The 17,895-nt window shown below is 37.7% G+C and overlaps 1 protein-coding gene and 1 pseudogene across 2 annotated transcripts in view; one reads left to right on the top strand and one right to left on the bottom strand.

Moving 5' to 3' along the window:
• Positions 1-7,938: 7,938 nt before the first annotated feature.
• LOC139364063 (cytochrome c-like) overlaps positions 7,939-17,895 on the top strand; it is a 71,543-nt pseudogene continuing 61,586 nt past the window's right edge.
• LOC105489276 (RAR related orphan receptor A) overlaps positions 8,002-17,895 on the bottom strand; it is a 741,585-nt gene continuing 731,691 nt past the window's right edge. For both annotated transcript variants that reach the window (XM_011754004.3, XM_011754016.2), the window contains one exon: positions 8,002-17,038. In XM_011754004.3, the coding sequence (XP_011752306.2) occupies positions 16,874-17,038 (165 nt within the window). In that variant the 3' untranslated portion in view covers positions 8,002-16,873. The remainder of the gene's footprint in view (positions 17,039-17,895) is intronic.

Below are 17,895 nucleotides of genomic sequence, written 5' to 3'. Positions count from 1 at the left end.
ACGAAGGAAGTTTGACTTTATTGTATAAGAAATAAAATGCTAGGAAACAAACAACAAAAAAGCTTACTTAATGGCACGATCAGAACTGGCTGCCTGTGCTTCAGGAAAGTTCACCTGGCAACCTATGGAATTCATTGAAGGGAGGAGGCCAGTTAGGAGACAGTGTTTGTGAATGCTTAAAAAAATTAACCAATGCCTGGCACTGTGCACATAGCATTTCTTTTTTTCTTTTTCTTTTTTTTTTTTTTTTCTGAGACGGAGTCTCCCTCTGTCGCCCAGGCTGGAGTGTAGTGGCACGATCTCAGCTCACTACAACCTGTGCCTCTCAGATTCAAGTGATTCTCCTGCCTCAGCCTCCTGAGTAGCTGGGATAACAGGTACGCGCCACCAAGCCCGGCTAATTTTAGTATTTTTAGTAGAGACAGGGTTTTACCGTGTTGGTTAAGATGGTCTCGAACTCCTGATCTCGTTATCCGCCCACCTCGGCCTCCCAAAGTGCTGGGATTACAGGCGTGAGCCACCGCCGCGCCTGACCACAGATAGTATTTCTTTTTTTTTTTTTTTTTTTTTTTGATTGAGACGGAGTCTTGCTCTGTCACCCAGGCTGGAGTGCAGTGGCCGGATCTCAGCTCACTGCAAGCTCCGCCTCCCGGGTTTACACCATTCTCCTGCCTCAGCCTCCCGAGTAGCTGGGACTACAGGCGCCCACCACCTCGCCTGGCTAGTTTTTTGTATTTTTTACTAGAGACGGGGTTTCACCGTGTTAGCCAGGATGGTCTCAATCTCCTGACCTCGTGATCCGCCCATCTCGGCCTCCCAAAGTGCTGGGATTACAGGCTTGAGCCACCGCGCCCGGCCAGATAGTATTTCTTATTAGGTAGGTGATGTGGATGGCTTGTGTAGGACGAAGGCAGTGTCAAAGTTCATGTGTTGGGTACCTTCTCACAAAGCATGCAGTGAGGGAGAGTTGGGGACGCCTGGCCTGGCCCGAAGGAACTGCTCTAATGGTTCAAGAGCTCACGCTCCTGGGAGGTACCTGCCCATGGTAGTGTGATATGGTAGCATCACCATACAGCTCTGTGTTGAGATTTCAGATCATCACCAAACAGTATGCTCTGAACTGGTATATCTGAGTTTCAGTGGTTGCAAGATGGCACACAGAATCAGAATTTTTAGAACCAGAACATGAGTTGGAGATTATCTAGTCCAACCCTCTCGTTTTCCTTACAAGGAAATGGGCTTGTTTCAAGATTGTCAAGTGACTTTTCCAACATCACATGATCAGTGATAAAACTGGTACTAAAACTTAGGTCTCATAAGTCTTGCCAACATGTGCATTGTGCGTCTTCCCAAAATTCATATGTTATATGAATATGTATATATATAAATTCATATGTCATATTATAGGAGCCTAATGGCCTCCTATAATTTTTGTTTACTACAAGGAATCCTAATGGTATTTGGAGGTGGTATCTTTAGGAGGTAAGTAGGTTTAGATTAAGATACAAGGGTGCAGTCCCAATGATGGAGTTCACAGCCCTTGTCAGAAGAAGAGAAACCACAGCTCACTCTCTCCCCCGAGTGAAGACACAGCAAAAAGGTAGCCATCTGCAAGCCAGAAACAGAGTTCTCACTAGAAACCAAATTGGCTGGCAGCTGGATCTGGACTTCCAAGCCTCCAGAACTGTGAGAAAATAAATATCTGTTGTTTAAGCCTCCCAGGCTATGGAATTGTCATAGCAGCCCCAGCGGAGTAACATACAATACAATATGCATCCTTTCTTGTCTGTTTTGTAAACCACAAGAAGCTTAGTGGCAAGAACATGGACTTTTGGATTCCAGTAGATATGTATCTCAGGTTTGCATCTCAGTTTTTCTGTCTACTGGCAGTGTGATCCTAGGCATGTTGTGTGTCCTCTGAGTCTCAGTTTCTTCCTCTGAATAATGGAGGCAGTGATACCTCACCTACAGAATTGTTGTGAGGACTAGAATATATTAAAAGTGCATTGCAAAGAGTAAATGTTGAGTAAATACTAGCTATTACTATATAATTTTTCTGAAAGAAAAATCAAAGATGAACAAAACACAGTGGAGGTGGCACTGTACAGAGACTTATAATGCACAGAAGAAATGGTGGGCCGGGCGCGGTGCCTCAAGCCTATAATCCCAGCACTTTGGGAGGCTTAGGTGGGCGGATCACCTGAGGTTGGGAGTTCAAGACCAGCCTGACCAACATGGAGAAACCCTGTCTGTACTAAAAATACAAAATTAGCCTGACGTGGTGGCGCATGCCTGTAATCCCAGATACTTGGGAGGCTGAGGCAGGAGAATCACTTGAACCTGGGAGGCGTAGGTTGCACTTAGCCAAGATCATGCCATTGCACTCCAGCCTGGGCAACAAGAGCGAAATCAATCTCAAAAAAAGGAAAAAAAAAAAAAAAAAAAAAGGAAATGATATATATAGAAGATTCTTCTTTTTTTTTTTTTTTTTTTTTTTTTGAGACGGAGTCTCGCTCTGTCACCCAGGCTGGAGTGCGGTGGCCGGATTCCATGGGACCACAAATGAGTAAGAAATTCATTCTGATGGAGACAATTTAGAGATTACTTCAGAGTTTAATTTACTTTGGGTCTTGAAGGATGAATAGGAGTTCACTGGGTAGCAAAGGGGCTGTGGGTTTTAAGGTGTGAAAAAAAAAGCACAGAAGTGTGAACAGCTCCACATGTTCTGGGGAAGAGGAAAAGAAGGTGTGGGGAAAAAAAAGCACAGAAGTGTGAACAGCTCCACATATTCTGGGGAAGAGGAAAAACTGTTGCATCGCTGTGTTGGGGAAATGAAGGTTGTTGGACCGGAAATGGTGAAGCAGACTAGACAGGGTCTTCATTGCCATGCTAGAGATTTTGTACTTTATTTTCTGCATTATGGGGAATCTGTGTGTGTATATGTTTATGTGTGTTTTAAATAGCTTGAGTTATAAGCTACATATCACAAAATTCATTCATTTTAGTTGTACCATTAGGTGACTTTTAGTAAATGTATGAAGTTTCACAACCATCAACATGATAAAGTTTTGGAACATTTCCATTAACCCCCAAATCCTGTGTGCCCATTTGTAATCAGTGCCTCTTTCCAGCCCCAGGCAACTATTAATCTACTTTGTCTCTATAGGTTTGCCTTTTCTGGACATTTCATTTAATGAAATCATACAATATGTTGTCTTTTGTGTCTGCATTCTTAGCGTAATGTTTTAAGGATCATCCATGTTGTAGCATGTATCAGTATTTATTCCTTTCTGTTGCTCAGTAGCAGCTCATTTATGGATATGCCCATTTTTTTTTATCCATTCAACATTTGATGAACATTTAGATGGTTTCCACTTTTTGGCTTTTCTGAATAATGTTGCTGAGGGCAACATTTATGTGAACATTTTATGTGTACAAGTCTTTGTGTGAACTTTGCATTTTTATTTCCCTTGAGTAGATAATCAGGAGTGGAATTGTTGTATGGTAAATTTATGTTTAACTTTTTTTTCTATGTTGCTGAGGCTGGTTTCAAACTCCTGGCCTCGGGTGATCCTCCCCTCGGCCTCCCAAAGTGCTGAGTACAGGTGTGAGCCACCAGGCCCAGCCTATGTTTAACTTTTCAGAAAACTGTCAGATTGTTTCCCACAGCAATTGCACCATTTTATTCTGTGGATTTTTAAGCAGAAGAAAGATGTGGTTTTCAATTTCTGGTAAACTGGGGAACAAACAAACCCAGAAGTTGAATGAGAAGCCAATTTAATTTTGAAAGAGTTTATAAGAGTATGTACTTGTTTGAGTTTATAAAATGTTTAATTGGACCAGAATTTGACAAAGAACTCTGAAAACGACCAACATTGACTAAGTGAAGTTATCATAGTTGTTACTAGGTGTTCATTTCTTCTTGGGGACCAAATCAAGGTAGATAAATGTGCAAGATCATCTTTTTTTTTTTTTTTAAATCAGTAATAAGTCATTTTTCTACCCCTCAGCTAATGAGCTTCCTTTGCTTGATATGGGGTAAACTTGGCCTTGGAATAGTTTACAGCTTGGTAACTGCTTCACTCAGGGAATTGCCTCATGAATTTACAATCATCCATAAGGTATTTTCAAAATGAAAATCCAGATATAGCCCTCTAGCAAGAAGGTTTCAATTTGGTAATTGATTCAGAAACTTTTGGGGAAAATACTGTTGCTAACTGCAGTTTGTTAAGTCAGGCCTTTCAGCAATAAATGGCATTTCAAGTGGGGAGGGAATCATCATTAATGCCGAAAACCAGCAAAATACTCTGGCCCAGGATATGCTGTGTAAGAACAGAATGGCTAAAGTGTTTGATTTTTTTCTACTCAGAAGATAATATTTTCTAAAATATATTTAGATACGTTCTGTACTATGTGGCCCCTGGGCTGAAAAAAATCCCAGAAATCATTGTTCACTTGAAAGATAGTCTTTTAAAGCATGTAAGTGTCCTACAGAGAGAAGTTGATAACAGAGATAATTCCAAGTAGAATAATTTAAAAATTGTGTTTGTCTTTAGAATGCAGTGTGTGTTTTATCAGAGGGGTGGAGAGAGAATGGTAGAAGGGGTAGGTATGGGGCTTGTTAGGAAGTCATTATAATAGATTTTAGGCAAGGCTAATACTAATTTTTGTTCTTCAAGCAAAGAACCATTGATAGATGATGTAGTTTCTTCCCCACAAAAGGGAAGTTATACTGGAATTAAAAATATTGTTTGAGAAGTCTATCAAGTAGGTAAATAACAAATGGATTACTGATAGATGACTATATTATACTGGAGTTGACATTTTCCCCTCCCAAGGAGAAAAAAATCTAGAATCAAATTAAGTTCAGAAAGACTGGTTTCTCTCTTTCCAACATGAGAGATAAATGACATTAGAAAGAAACCAGGAGTTTTCTTCAGCTCACAACTGGTGGCACAGTGAAAGGAGAGGGCTCCTGTTAATCTCCTAGAGTGAGGCTTCTGCCACCGTTGGGAGTCCAGCCTTGCTTCAAAAGCTGGGAGTGGGGAGTAGAAGCAGTAGGGGAGCCATCACTGTGATTCTGATGGAATCCAGGGGGGTTCTCTTGACCAAACATTCCCTTCGCACTATCAAGTTCTGGAAATACCTTAGGCATGGAAATATCTTTTTTTCTTCCTGTCTCTGATGACTTATATGACATTAGTAACCTGTTTTGGACCATGGTTTTGAACACCACTGGGCCCTATCTTCAGTTTCTTCTTCAAAAGGGAAAGCCAAGGTGCTTAGTTGCATCTCAGCACAGCAGCAGCAATCTTCCCTACCAACATGCATGTGACTCGGTGTTTTCACAGGCCTGTTAGGAGAAGCTGAGGCCTCTGCACCTGCCCTTTTGGTACAAATGCACATTAGATGTGAAGTCCGCTTTTGAGGGGCTAGACTTGCCCCTTGCTTCCTCTTGCCTCATGAAGAAAACTTTAGTAGTAACAGTGGCAACTAAGACATTCTTACTGACCAGACTATGGTTATTACTTTTGCTTTCTTTCCTAGACTTTATTAATAACCTGACACTTGTTGTCTTTCTGCTTTTCCTGTGAGATCATCAGAAACAGAATTTTAAGAAGTCTGTTCTATATTCCCATTTAAGTACCCTTTTTGAAACTGAGCAAGCTAATCCAGGATAAAGAGGTGGCTGTAAATCATTTTTAGCAAAAGGAGTTTAGGCATGAGTTTGGGCAGAGATCTAGAGGTGACAGATTTCATATTTTAAACTCTGTTTTCATTAACTCAATTTCTGCACACAGTAAAGTGTGGTGTTTATAATTATGTAGAATTTGATGGGCTACAAAGGTTTCACAAGCATAATATTTCATTCTGTTTTTGCTTAGTTAAACACAAAAGCAGGATTAGGGATTGTTTACTACTTGCAGCAACTTTGGGGAATAATTCAGATATTTATTGAATGCTACTGAGTGTAGGGGATGCTTAGGCATTATGATATGTGGAGGAAAATGCCAGCTCAGTTGCCTTTATTTTGACTTCAGAGTATTTTATAATTTGAATGTCCTTGATATTACTTTGAAAGTAATTGATGACGAGCTTTTTGCACCGTTAAAATGGTGTAATACTTAGCTGATGCTAAATTTATGGTTCACCCCTAAGTAATTTACTCAAAAGAAGGGGTGGGAGTGGGGCAATGACACTGCAGGTACTCAGAGACTCTAATAATAAAGTCCTTGGCAACATTTTTGCAATTCAATTTTTATGATTTCTAAAGCAACGATGACAAAATATACTATGCATTCAGGATTTCTCTCCTGCACTCAGGGAAGATAGGACTGATCAGTCATGTCACCCTTTTCCTTTGAGATAAGCAACTTCAGAATTCTCAATTCTGCGTTTCCAAGAGTGACTGTCGATCAGTGGGTGTTATCTCACATGTTAATACTTCTTTCTTTGCCTTCTCTGATCAAAAGCGTTGCTTGATCCTTTTAAACCTATTTTCCCTGCAAAATGGCAGCAAATAATTTTTATTTATTTATTTTTTTGAGGTGGAGTCTTGCTCTGTCGCCAGGCGGGAGTGCTGTGGTGCGATCTTGGTTCACTGCCACCTCTGCCTCCCTGCCTCAGCCTGCCGAGCAGCTGTGACTACAGGCGCGTGCCACCAGCCTGGCTAAATTTTGCATTTTTACTAGAGACAGGGTTTCACCATGTTGGTCAGGCTGGTCTCTAACTCCTGACCTCGTGATTTGCCCATCTTGGCCTCCCAAAGTGCTAGGATTACAGGCGTGAGCCACCGCGCCCACCCAATATTTTTTTTAAAATCCCCGGCCAATAATTTTTTAAGAAGTGCCACACTGGCCAGGCACAGTGGCTCATGCCTGTGATCCCAGCACTTTGGAAGGCCGAGGTAGGTGGATCATGAGTTCGAGACCAGCCTGACCAACATGGTGAAACCCTGTCTCTACTAAAAATACAAAACTTAGCCGGGTGTGGTGGCACACATCTGTAGTCCCAGCTACTCGAGAGGCTGAGGCAGGAGAATCGCTTGGACCTGGAAGGCAGAGGTTACAGTGAGCCAAGATCGTGCCACTGCACTCCAGCCTGGCGACAGAGTGAGACTCCGTCTTAAAAAAAAGAAAAAAAAGCCGGGAATGGTGGCTCACGCCTGTAATCCCAGCACTTTGGGAGGCCGAGGTGGGTGGATCACCTGAGGTCAGGAGTTAGAGACCAGCCTCAAAATGGAGAAACCCAGTCTCTACTAAAAATACAAAATTAGCCAGGTGTGTTGGTGCAAGTCTGTAATCCCAGCTACTTGGGAGGATGAGGCAGGAGAATTGCTTGAACCCGGGAGGTGGAGGTTGCAGTGAGCCGAGATCACGCCATTGCACTCCAGTCTGGGCAACAAAAGAGAAACTCCGTCACAAACCAAAAAAAAGTGCTGTACTATACACCAGTGCTTCCCACACTGTAATGTGCACACAGATCACCTGGGATCCTATAAAAATGCAGATTGATTTAGTAGGTCTGGGGCGTGCTTGGGATTCTGCAGTTCCAACAAAGTCGCAGGAGATGCCGTGCTGCTAGTCTGTGGATCTTACCGAGTCTCCCCTAGACCCTTCACTAGAGGCAACATGTAAGCTAGGAAACTATGTACAGCCCAATTCAATAACCAAGAAAAAAGAAGAAAAGGCAAATGTTCCATTAGAAGCTGAAGTTTTATTATAGGATAACAGTACATAAAGCACATCTAAAATTGATGTGTTCAATGCACTTTTAATAAAGGTAATGTAATATTAAAGGTACAGTTTCTAAGTACAATATAACAACATTCATATTAGAATGAAAATTGGAGTATTTAAAAGACAACATTAAATCTCTCTTTTTTGTACAGCTTGTATTTACAAAATGAATCAAAATATTTTTTTTTTTTAAATTCAGGACTCAATAAAATAAACAGCTGGAAATAAGCAGACTACTGTAAGAGTGAATTGAAAAGAAAACCCAAGGTAAGTGGAAAGTTGGATGATCCTCTAATAAAGATCATTAGCAAAGTTTTAGTTCAGTACTAGTTTTAGGATTCCCATAAATGGCTTGCATTTTTAGTGTGGCAGAAAAGGAGTTTTTATATACTGTACACAAAACAGACCATATATTCATAGGTACAGTATTACTGTTTCCAAACTTGCATGTATATTTACAGAAGGCTGAGTTTGTTTACTCACACAGAGGTTTGTGAAATTTGTGTGCTTCATCCTCAAGACCTACACACAATTAGAATCAGCATTTCATGTGGTCTTTTTAAATGTGGCTTTAATACTTGGTTGTAGAAGAGAATGTTAACCATAAGGCTTGGCTTACTTTATAAATTTCACAAAACAACCCAGGAAAAAAGTTTTAATTGGGGCACACTTGTTATCATTTAACAATTGTCAAATGCTGACCTGTGCTAGCCATTGTGCAGACGCAAAGAGATACATACAATCTCTACCCTCAGGAAGCTTAGGATGCTAAATGGTGCTTTAAAAAAAAAAGGTTTCAATCTCTTTCCAAGCGAGGCAGTTAAGGAATGATGTGATTTATATTAAAAGAGATTTCTCCCTCAACTGTAGCCAATCCACTTTAAAAGGTTAACTACTAGCATTAGCTCTCATTAACCACACAATTGCATTTATAGTTAAGGTAACAGCAACTGTTCCACAAAAATGGAAAATGTCTAGAATTGTGGGTAAATATGCAGTGCATGGAAGCCAATAATCATGGCTTGAGAATTTATCACCTTCAATTACAAAAAGTGCAGTAAACAGAAACATTTGCTCTACATTTATAAATTGCTCAAAAATCTTTGCTAAAGATCTTACAAATTCAGTAATATTACAGAACAATTCTAATCAATATTTAATAAGGTTAACTACATCCTTAGTTAGATATTTGATAAACTTTGCTTTTTAATAATGCCAATAGATCTTGGGAGAATGCGTAGAAAGGCTTAATTAAGCTCATTATTAAATAACTTTAAAAATGAAGGTCCTTCACTCAGTTCATGGAACTGGTTGAGGTTATATTGAAACAGAACATCCCGTGTCGAATTTGCTTTATGGCCCATGTTCTGGCAGAGGACGTCTCCATCCTTCTCATGACTCAGGTAGGAGGGGAAAGGTTTATTCTGCCATCAAGCCATCTAGGATATTTTATATAAATGCCTATTATCTATAATAGGAGCTAAGAATACAACTCTGTTAGGTGCCCATAATATAATTCCTTAATAAGAAAAAAAAGTATATTACTCCATTAAACAAGTTTCTTTAGGATCTTGAAGGCCTGGCAAATTATTTTTCAGCTTAGGAGATACGCTATAAAGCCAAGTAGCAAACATAAAGTAAATGCCAATAAGTTTCCATATAGCCATATTTATAAACAAATTCACCCTATAGATGTCAAATATCCATACTAAGGAAGTAATTTTATCCTAATTAAATACACTCTAGAATAATTTATATAACGATATTATGTATTTAAAGAGAAAAGCATGTCCCAAATCCAGCACTCTGATACAGCTGCCAGTTGGGCATAGGTAGATATATATATATATGTATATATATACAAATATATAGTTATACTCAGTGAAATTAACAAGACCCAAAGGTGGTATTGTCTAGGAATAAAAGGGATATTTTTTGTTCACAAAAGTAACTTGTCTAGCACCACACATCAGAAAAACACAAAAATAGCACACTCTAGTTCTAAACAGCTATGTCTAAAATAGATTATATAGTAAAACTGGTATTATACAGCATATTGTGGATTTGATAAACAGATAAATATTTGCACTGAGTAGGCTGTTTATAATATAACATTTTCTTATCTATACAGAATGAAAGCCAAAAAGTTAACTGTATAGAGATGTGCAGAACAACATTAAATATTATGACTCAAAAGCAGGGACAGGTAAATTTGAAAGAAGAGTAAGAGAGAAAATGTTTACAGGCCATTACAAGTTCTTAAGTTAATAGTAAATAAGGAATTGATTGCTCAAGTTGAAGAAAGCAGTAAACAAGAGATTGCATTTACATGCAGATGTCTAAAATTTGTATTTTTTAAGTCTATGCACAAAAGTCATTTGTTTTATTGCTTGACATTCAGTTATGGCTAGATTATTTAACCTATTTTTTTTGTACTTTGGAAACAAGAATATTGTTAAAGGTGCCATAAAAATGGACAACATTGAAAACGGTTTGCAAATAAACCACCTAACACTGCAGTTCTTTATACATATTAAAAGCCTTGTCTGGGGTTTGTCATATGTTAAATATTATTTAAACTGGGAAAATATGTTGTAGCTTGAAGCCTCCCATTGGCCCAAACATCCAATACAAAAACACATCTCCACAAAAGGAGCAGGCAGACAATACAGGTACATTTATAGAAGCAGCCAGCTAATGTCCTAATGTTTAAAAATTTACCACTGTTTAATATGAGATTTCAGACTGTGTGGATAACAAGAGAATTTTGGATTCAGGAAGATGTATACAGTACATATGGAATTTTTTTTTTTGTGTGTGAAATCATTTTCACTATATTGCTGAAGAATTATCTGCATTTACATATGCAATCTGTTCAGTGACAAGTTCCTAGAAATAGTATTCATCCACATTAAAGTAATAATGATGAAAAAGGAATCACACATGAACACTAGAGAGAATTTAGTTGTTCTTAGAGAACAACATAATGGCATGTGCAGCATGTCAAAGCTAATAGCAAGTTATCTTTCATTAGTTCTTAGAAGGATGAAAGAAAAAGAAGTGTGGTACTGCTAATGTGGCAAAGTACACTAAATGTAAACAGCAAACACAGATTTTCTAGGCATCTATTTAAAATATTCATATTCACTTTCTCAATATAAGACTCCATGTTATGTTGCATCACTGAAAAAAGGTTGTTTCTATTTGGATTGAATATTCTGTCATTCATTTATACATAAATGACTGAATGTATTTATTGCTCTAAGTTCTGAGGGTTTGGTTGAACGTGGAGATCCCCCCTGCCCATCTAGGATGGCTACTTGGTATGAAGTCAGGCTTCTGGATTCTTTTAAAAATTATTCTGAGAGCCTGACAACACTGATCTCACCTACACAGACAGACAGACAGATCCAGAAGTGAAACCAATTGCACTGTGGAGACATTGCTAGTCAGTCTTCTCATCTCTTAAAAATAAATAGCAAGAGGAGGTCTCTATAATAAAATCTGATTGAACCTCTTTACTAATATTATATTTAGGTACAGAATAGAAGACCTGTATCATAGACTATTACCAATAGATCAAGATTTACTGTTGCAATTGCATTTCTGGGCACATTACTTGATCTATAATATAAAGTTGTTTTCATGGGGTTCTATATCATAACTTTATAAGAAGAGGCAATCACATGTTATGTAAAAATGTCAATAACGTGTGTGTGTATACACACATATACAAATACACACAGAGAGGAGAGATTTCTACCGGTTTCCATATTCTTTATTATCAAAAACAACATGGTAAAGGTATCCTTTTCATCTTACAGACATGGGAAGTTTTCCCAGATTACGTTCCTCTGTCATAGTAAGAAAATATATAAATCTTCTTGTGAATGTGTATCCCAAGATGGAAGAATCAGAGCCAACAATTACACTGAACTTCTTTGACTTTATGGAAAGTAATATGTGGAATATGATAACAAAAAAATATAACATGTAACACTAAATGTTGGCTCGAGGTGCTGCTGTCATACAGGCAGGTTTTGTTTTGTCTTTAAACATTAGCTCTTGTAATGCATCAGATATAAACTACACATGTAGAAGTAAGAATTGTTTTCCATGAAGGAATTTTTGGTTTGCTTCTAGAGGAGAACACATGAAAACAATAGTTAATTGCTGGTATTTTGTAGTTTATCTTTTACCTATATCACTATACTGATAGGCAGGTCTCTTCTCTTATTACTGGTTTTAAAAATTTTCATCCTTAATATGTAGAATTTGAAATAGATTTTAACATATGCTATATATATATTTATCATTAATATTTTAATTATTAGAGAAATGGTAACTGGAATATGCAAGGACTATACTTTGAATGATGCTCTTTGCTGGTACATTATCTATTAATTTATCTTTTGAACACACTGGCATAACTTTGCTTTGGAAGTTATTCAGTGTTTTGAAACACAAGACTGAAGAGCACATCAAGTTCTGAACTCAACAAAATGAGACGAGAGTAAAGAGTTTACACACACGCAGTTCTATATAGTTCACTTGTGCCTTGGAGGGATAGTATTATTATCATTATTATTAATAATAAAAAACACAATTTGTCCCAGTAGTACTGGCCACCCTGTTTTAAGAGTTTTAGGAGATCCCTGAGCACATTGTTTCTGACTCTTAACCCCAACTCCAAAATGATAGGGCTTCTATCGTTGATATCAAGATGGATTGTCATTCACAGTAAGTCAATTATAAGGTGCTTATTTACCCTTGTTTTTCACCAATCAGCACAAAGAACTGTCAGAAAATAACTTTTTATTATTATCTTAAAATAATAGCATTGGAAGGACATATGATTTAAACAATCAATGTTTGAAACAGTGGCTTTAGGATTATTATCTGGCTGCCCCTCAACAATAAGAAGTGATTCGATCGACATTCCTTAGCCAAAAACAAAAGGCAAAACAAAACAAAAAAAACCCAAAAAACAAAAAAACCCCAAAAAACTGTACAAATATGTATTTTTCCCTGAGGGATCAAGGTACACCCGCAAGTGCTCTATGTACATATTGCACTAGAGAGGAATGAAGAACATGTGCAAAAAAGCAACAATGAGAGAAGCTTACATACTACTTAAACCTTTTCATGAAAGATACTACTAGGTTTTGCATTTTGGAATGTCGGAACACAACAGCTAGCTATTCCTTAGTCTAAAACTAAAAACACACATTTCTACTATGGCACATTCAATGAAATAAAAAGTTTTCCAAAGACAGATAGACAAATTCCATCAAGAAAATAATACAAAGTTTGTTTGTTTGTATTTTTTTTTTTAGAAAATTACATTACTTTCTTTCTTTGTTTCACATTACAAAATCTTTTTTTCTTTACACAAATCACATTTTATTGCAGGAATATTTCAAGTGCCATCAAATATTTATAGAAGGGTTAAAAAAATAGAAGTCTCTCTAAAGTGGTCCAGACAAGGCTTTGTATAGAATAAATCTTTTTTTTTCCCCATCTTCTAGTTTTGATTTAAGTATTTTGAATACATTTTCTTTTCCATTGACACTTAGTAGCCTAGAAGCGGTCCAACGCACACACATCATACACATGCAAATCACACACACACACACACACACACACACACACTCCTTCCTCACCTGACTCTCAGCCCACCCCCATATGCTCACAGATAACTGGGTATCCACACTATAAAGAACAACCAAACTTAGAAGCAGTGTCTTAAGTCACGTTTTTCTTAAGTTAGAAAGGGTGAATTAGGATGCTGAAGACTTTAAAAAAAAATCCATAGCTTTAATACAAATTAAGATGCTGAACACTTTTTAAAAAATCCATAGCTTTAACACAATTTGCAAACTGTCCACAAAGCACTTTCATCTGTACTTTTGTTTGCATTGTGACCAAGGCCAGGTTTTTCACAATATAATAACCATTTGGACACCAGTGGAACAGAAGGTATTCAGGCTTTGTACAAAAGCCTTATTTGCCTTATGTAAAAAAAATTGTATAAAGGCATTATAGCAGCGGGGCTGACACTGATGTGGTTCTAATCCTTAAAATATTGGAGATTGAAATTTAGGAAACTTTAATTATAAGAACTATTTAGGATAATTGTTCTGATATCACCCACGTATTTTATAGGTCACATAGGTGTTTTTATAATAATGAAGAAAGGAAAATACAAAGTTTTTCACATCCTTTTCTGAGCTCCATATTTTTTTTTTAAACTGAATTTATTGTTTAACATCAGATCCCAACTTCGATCCAAAGAGTAGTCGTTTTCTTGTTTCACGGAGCATGTCTCTGTCTACTATTCCATTCCACTATGTCAATCAGTGGACTGGGCTCTTAAGCTCCACCCCTGCTTTCCTTTCAGAAACACCTGGGAAGAAGCATCATATTACCTATCTTGGTTTACCATAAAAGCAATGTCACCATGGCATGACTATTACCGAGGTTAGAGCATGAGTTTGTTTGTTTGTAGCTACATGCAGAATCCTTTCTGGGAAAAGGAATTTCTTTTAAGTTCAACATTATGTTCTCTCTCACCCTTAGAGAAATTTAATTAGCTTTTATTATTTCACAAATGGACACTGGAATTAGGTTTAGTTGCTCTTTAATGCGCTAGCACCTGAGGCTGGTCATATTCAGAAAGCTTTGGTTAAAAAGAAGTTAATATACTTTAATAAAACCATCCCCAAATTTAGTGAATCTGAATGACAACAAAACAAAACCAAAACCAAAAAACCAAAAAAACAAAACTCAAACAAAAACAAAACACCATTTCCCCTCAAAGGAGAAATAATAGAAAAAAAAAAAAATGGATGAATAAATAACTGAACTAAGCTTGGTACTCTTTTCAGAGTATAAATACTATTGATCTTTAAAGGAACTATGCTTACTTAAATTAAAGATTTGGTTTAACCCTTCTTGCCCCAATATAAATACTATATGCTGACAGTTAGCATCTCTCTATAAACACATAAAATTTTACATGCCTGTAATAAATTTAAAGGAATATTACTCTTATCTTCTATTTATGGTTAAACTCTTACTATGTTTTTGAAAAAAAAGTTGGATGTTATTTAGGCTTCATACACACATCTGTGTGAATAATACCTTCCCCTTTTCCAAGTCCCTCAGGAAACAAGTCAGAAAAGTCAGTGGAGTTAGAAACAGAGTGAAGTGCTCTGGGAAGCCCATGCTGGTAACCCAGCATGACGTGAAGAGCTGCAGTTCCTGTAGAAGATTCCACAGGGACCCCAATGGCAGAGGAGACTATTTCTCAGACATAAAGGGCTGTGTGGAAACTCCTACCTTAACACCCATCGGAGATGTTCCCTTTTCTGTACAAAATGGTCTTTGACCAGTAGTTTGAATCCCACCCCTAGTGCGACTAAAATCATCGTCTAAATGCCTACATTCCCAAAAGGTCACTTGTTTTTAAAATATGCACACCTGTTTATCAGGCTGTTCCTTTCCCCTTCCCCTACTAGGGATTATTAAAAAAAAAAAAAAAAAAAACCATGAAATTAAACAAAAACAACTCAGTATTTCTCACCTGAACACACAAGCCAAATAATCTTCTAAATATTTAATAAAATAAATTACAGTCCACAGTTTCCTAGTGAAGATAAATACAAGAGTAAATGTTTGCAGCTAGCATCAACTTCACTTTAAAGGCTTAAAGTATTTAATATTTAAATAAGAGAAACTGGTTCAATGTTGTATGCTTCCCTCACCCTCCTATCCATCGTTTTTCAAATATGAAGAGCAACATATAGCATCTATTGACAACAAATCTAGAATCAGTTCACTTTGAGATAAACTCACAGGGTTCCTAGATTATACCAAGAACATTTAAACATTCACAGAGTAAATGCTTCATGTCCTCACATGGGGAGTGTGCGTTTGCTCGAGATATAATCTTTGGGTCCTTCTTATAATAAAAGCTAGATTCCAATAAATATTCTGGTTATTGATTTGTTCTCAAAGCATAAGAATTCCAAGTTGAGACCGAGTCCATATTTAACTACTGAATTGTGTAAAATGAGCTTCCCCTCCCTTGCCTCCATGAGGTGGCATTTTAAAAAGCTTTAAAAACAAAACCAAACAAAAAAAGAGCATGATGGTATACGTCCACCGCGCCAATCATTCATTCAACTTTGTATGAAGCATAAACACATCTATCCTTAAACTTAACAAAAAGCAAAGTATAATTTAGGGAGAGTTCCGTTTCTCATTCCAAATTCACATGTTTAAAAAAAAAAATCCAACGTGGTGATTTCTAGATATGACCAGCCAGTCTTTTAAAAGTAATTTTGTAAACAGCAGCATAAATACCTCCCGACGTACCTTCCAAGCCTTCTCAGTTAAACTTGTGTTTCTGGTGCACATGCGACACGACAGTGAACACGCTAGCATTTAATTTAAAGAAAAAGGTGCAAAATGAAAGTGCCTTATCAATTCAACAGGAAAAGCTACACCAGTAACTACATTTTATATTACTTAAAACAATATATAAACAATATCTCTTTTAGCTATATATAGTCTTCATGCCCATTTACCCTGTAATATATTATAATGCTATTGTTGCTACTGCTATGGACCCTTTTCATGCCATCCTGCGGACTGGCAATAATCGGTGAAAAAATAAAAACTTCCTTCATGAAACAAAGAGCCAGTTGTGCAAAGTAATGCCGCAACCTCCGCTATGCACACCAGTCACCGATTATTGCTGGACTCTCTGTTGTTACTGACAGATTGCTGACTCTGTAGAAAGTCTGTGGGCAGTGAGCTACAAGAAAAGGAAATCCTCCAACTTTAGTACCCTCCTTCTGTTGTAAACAGAGGTCAACGATCAAGAAGTCAAGACAGAAAAAGGGTCCATATCTGTAGGCATAATGGAAATCATATGCATGAGAAAAACAAGTTCAACTTTTATTTGTTTTCATTGTTTCCCCTCCTTTGCCTGACCCCGATCACCAAAAGATGTGCAGTGTGTGGCGCTCCAGGTCTGTGCAGGGCCATATAAAGTGTCTCGGTTAATTTTTTTGTTTGTTTTTCATGTTTGTACTTCAGACATTCTAGAAGTGCTTAGGTGATAACATTTACCCATCAATTTGCATTGCTGGCTCAAATTCTGAAGTGAACAACTCCTTGTATAATGGAGGAAAATGAAGTCGCACAATGTCTGGGTATATTGCTTTAAATGCCATTAGCTTTTCTGTATGTCGTCCACATAAGGCTCTTAATGTAGACACCTTGCATATTAACTGTAAGTGGAAGAAAGGACACACTGTCAGGCAAGAACAGGTATAAAAATCAGAGATCAGGGAATCTGAATGATCTTTATGACATTGTTTATAATGGTGAAACACCCTTAAAGCAACTTAAACATCTTGTAGCAGAGGATTGGTAAAAATAAATGATGGCTGGGCGCGGTGGCTCACGCCTGTAATTCTAGCATTTTTGGAGGCTGAGGCAGGTGGATTGCCTGAGCTCAGGAGTTCGAGACTAGCCTGGGCAACACGGCAAAACTCCGTCTCTACTGAAAAAAAAATTAGCCAGGCACGGCAGTGTGCGCCTGTAATCCCAGCTACTCAGGAGGCTGAGGCAGGAGAATTGCTAGAACCTGGGAGGTAGAAGTTTCAGTGAGCCAAGATCGCGCCACTGCACTCCAGCTTGGGTGACAGAGTGAGACTCTGTCTCTTAAAATAAATAAATAAAAAAATAAATGATAATATAGTCATATCATAGAATGCCAACTATACATTAAATATAATTTTCAAGATGAATAATTTAATAACTAGAAAAGATGTTCATAAGCAAAAGTTGGCACAGCTTGTCAGCGGCAGACTCGTACAGAACCCAAGGCTCTTGACTTCTCCTTCTACTCCAAGATGCCTTCTCTCTACTTCCTGGAACCCTGCCCTCTACCACTGTGCAAAAAGAAGATGTCTGGTGATAGAGAAGTGGGTGAGGGGCAGTGGTGGGTGGGTAGTGAGGGCACTGCAACCAGAGATGATGGCATACTCTACACATTTTATGCAGAACTGGCACTAGTCAACTCCGATAACTACAAGTTTCTTTTCGATAAGAAGTTTTGCCTGTAATAAAGCAATGCTGGGTC

This window comes from Macaca nemestrina, chromosome 7 (genome assembly GCF_043159975.1).
Source record: "Macaca nemestrina isolate mMacNem1 chromosome 7, mMacNem.hap1, whole genome shotgun sequence".
Lineage (NCBI taxonomy): Eukaryota > Metazoa > Chordata > Mammalia > Primates > Cercopithecidae > Macaca > Macaca nemestrina.
Note: the sequence above shows the minus strand (reverse complement) of the source record. Positions and strands in the feature narration are given on the sequence as shown.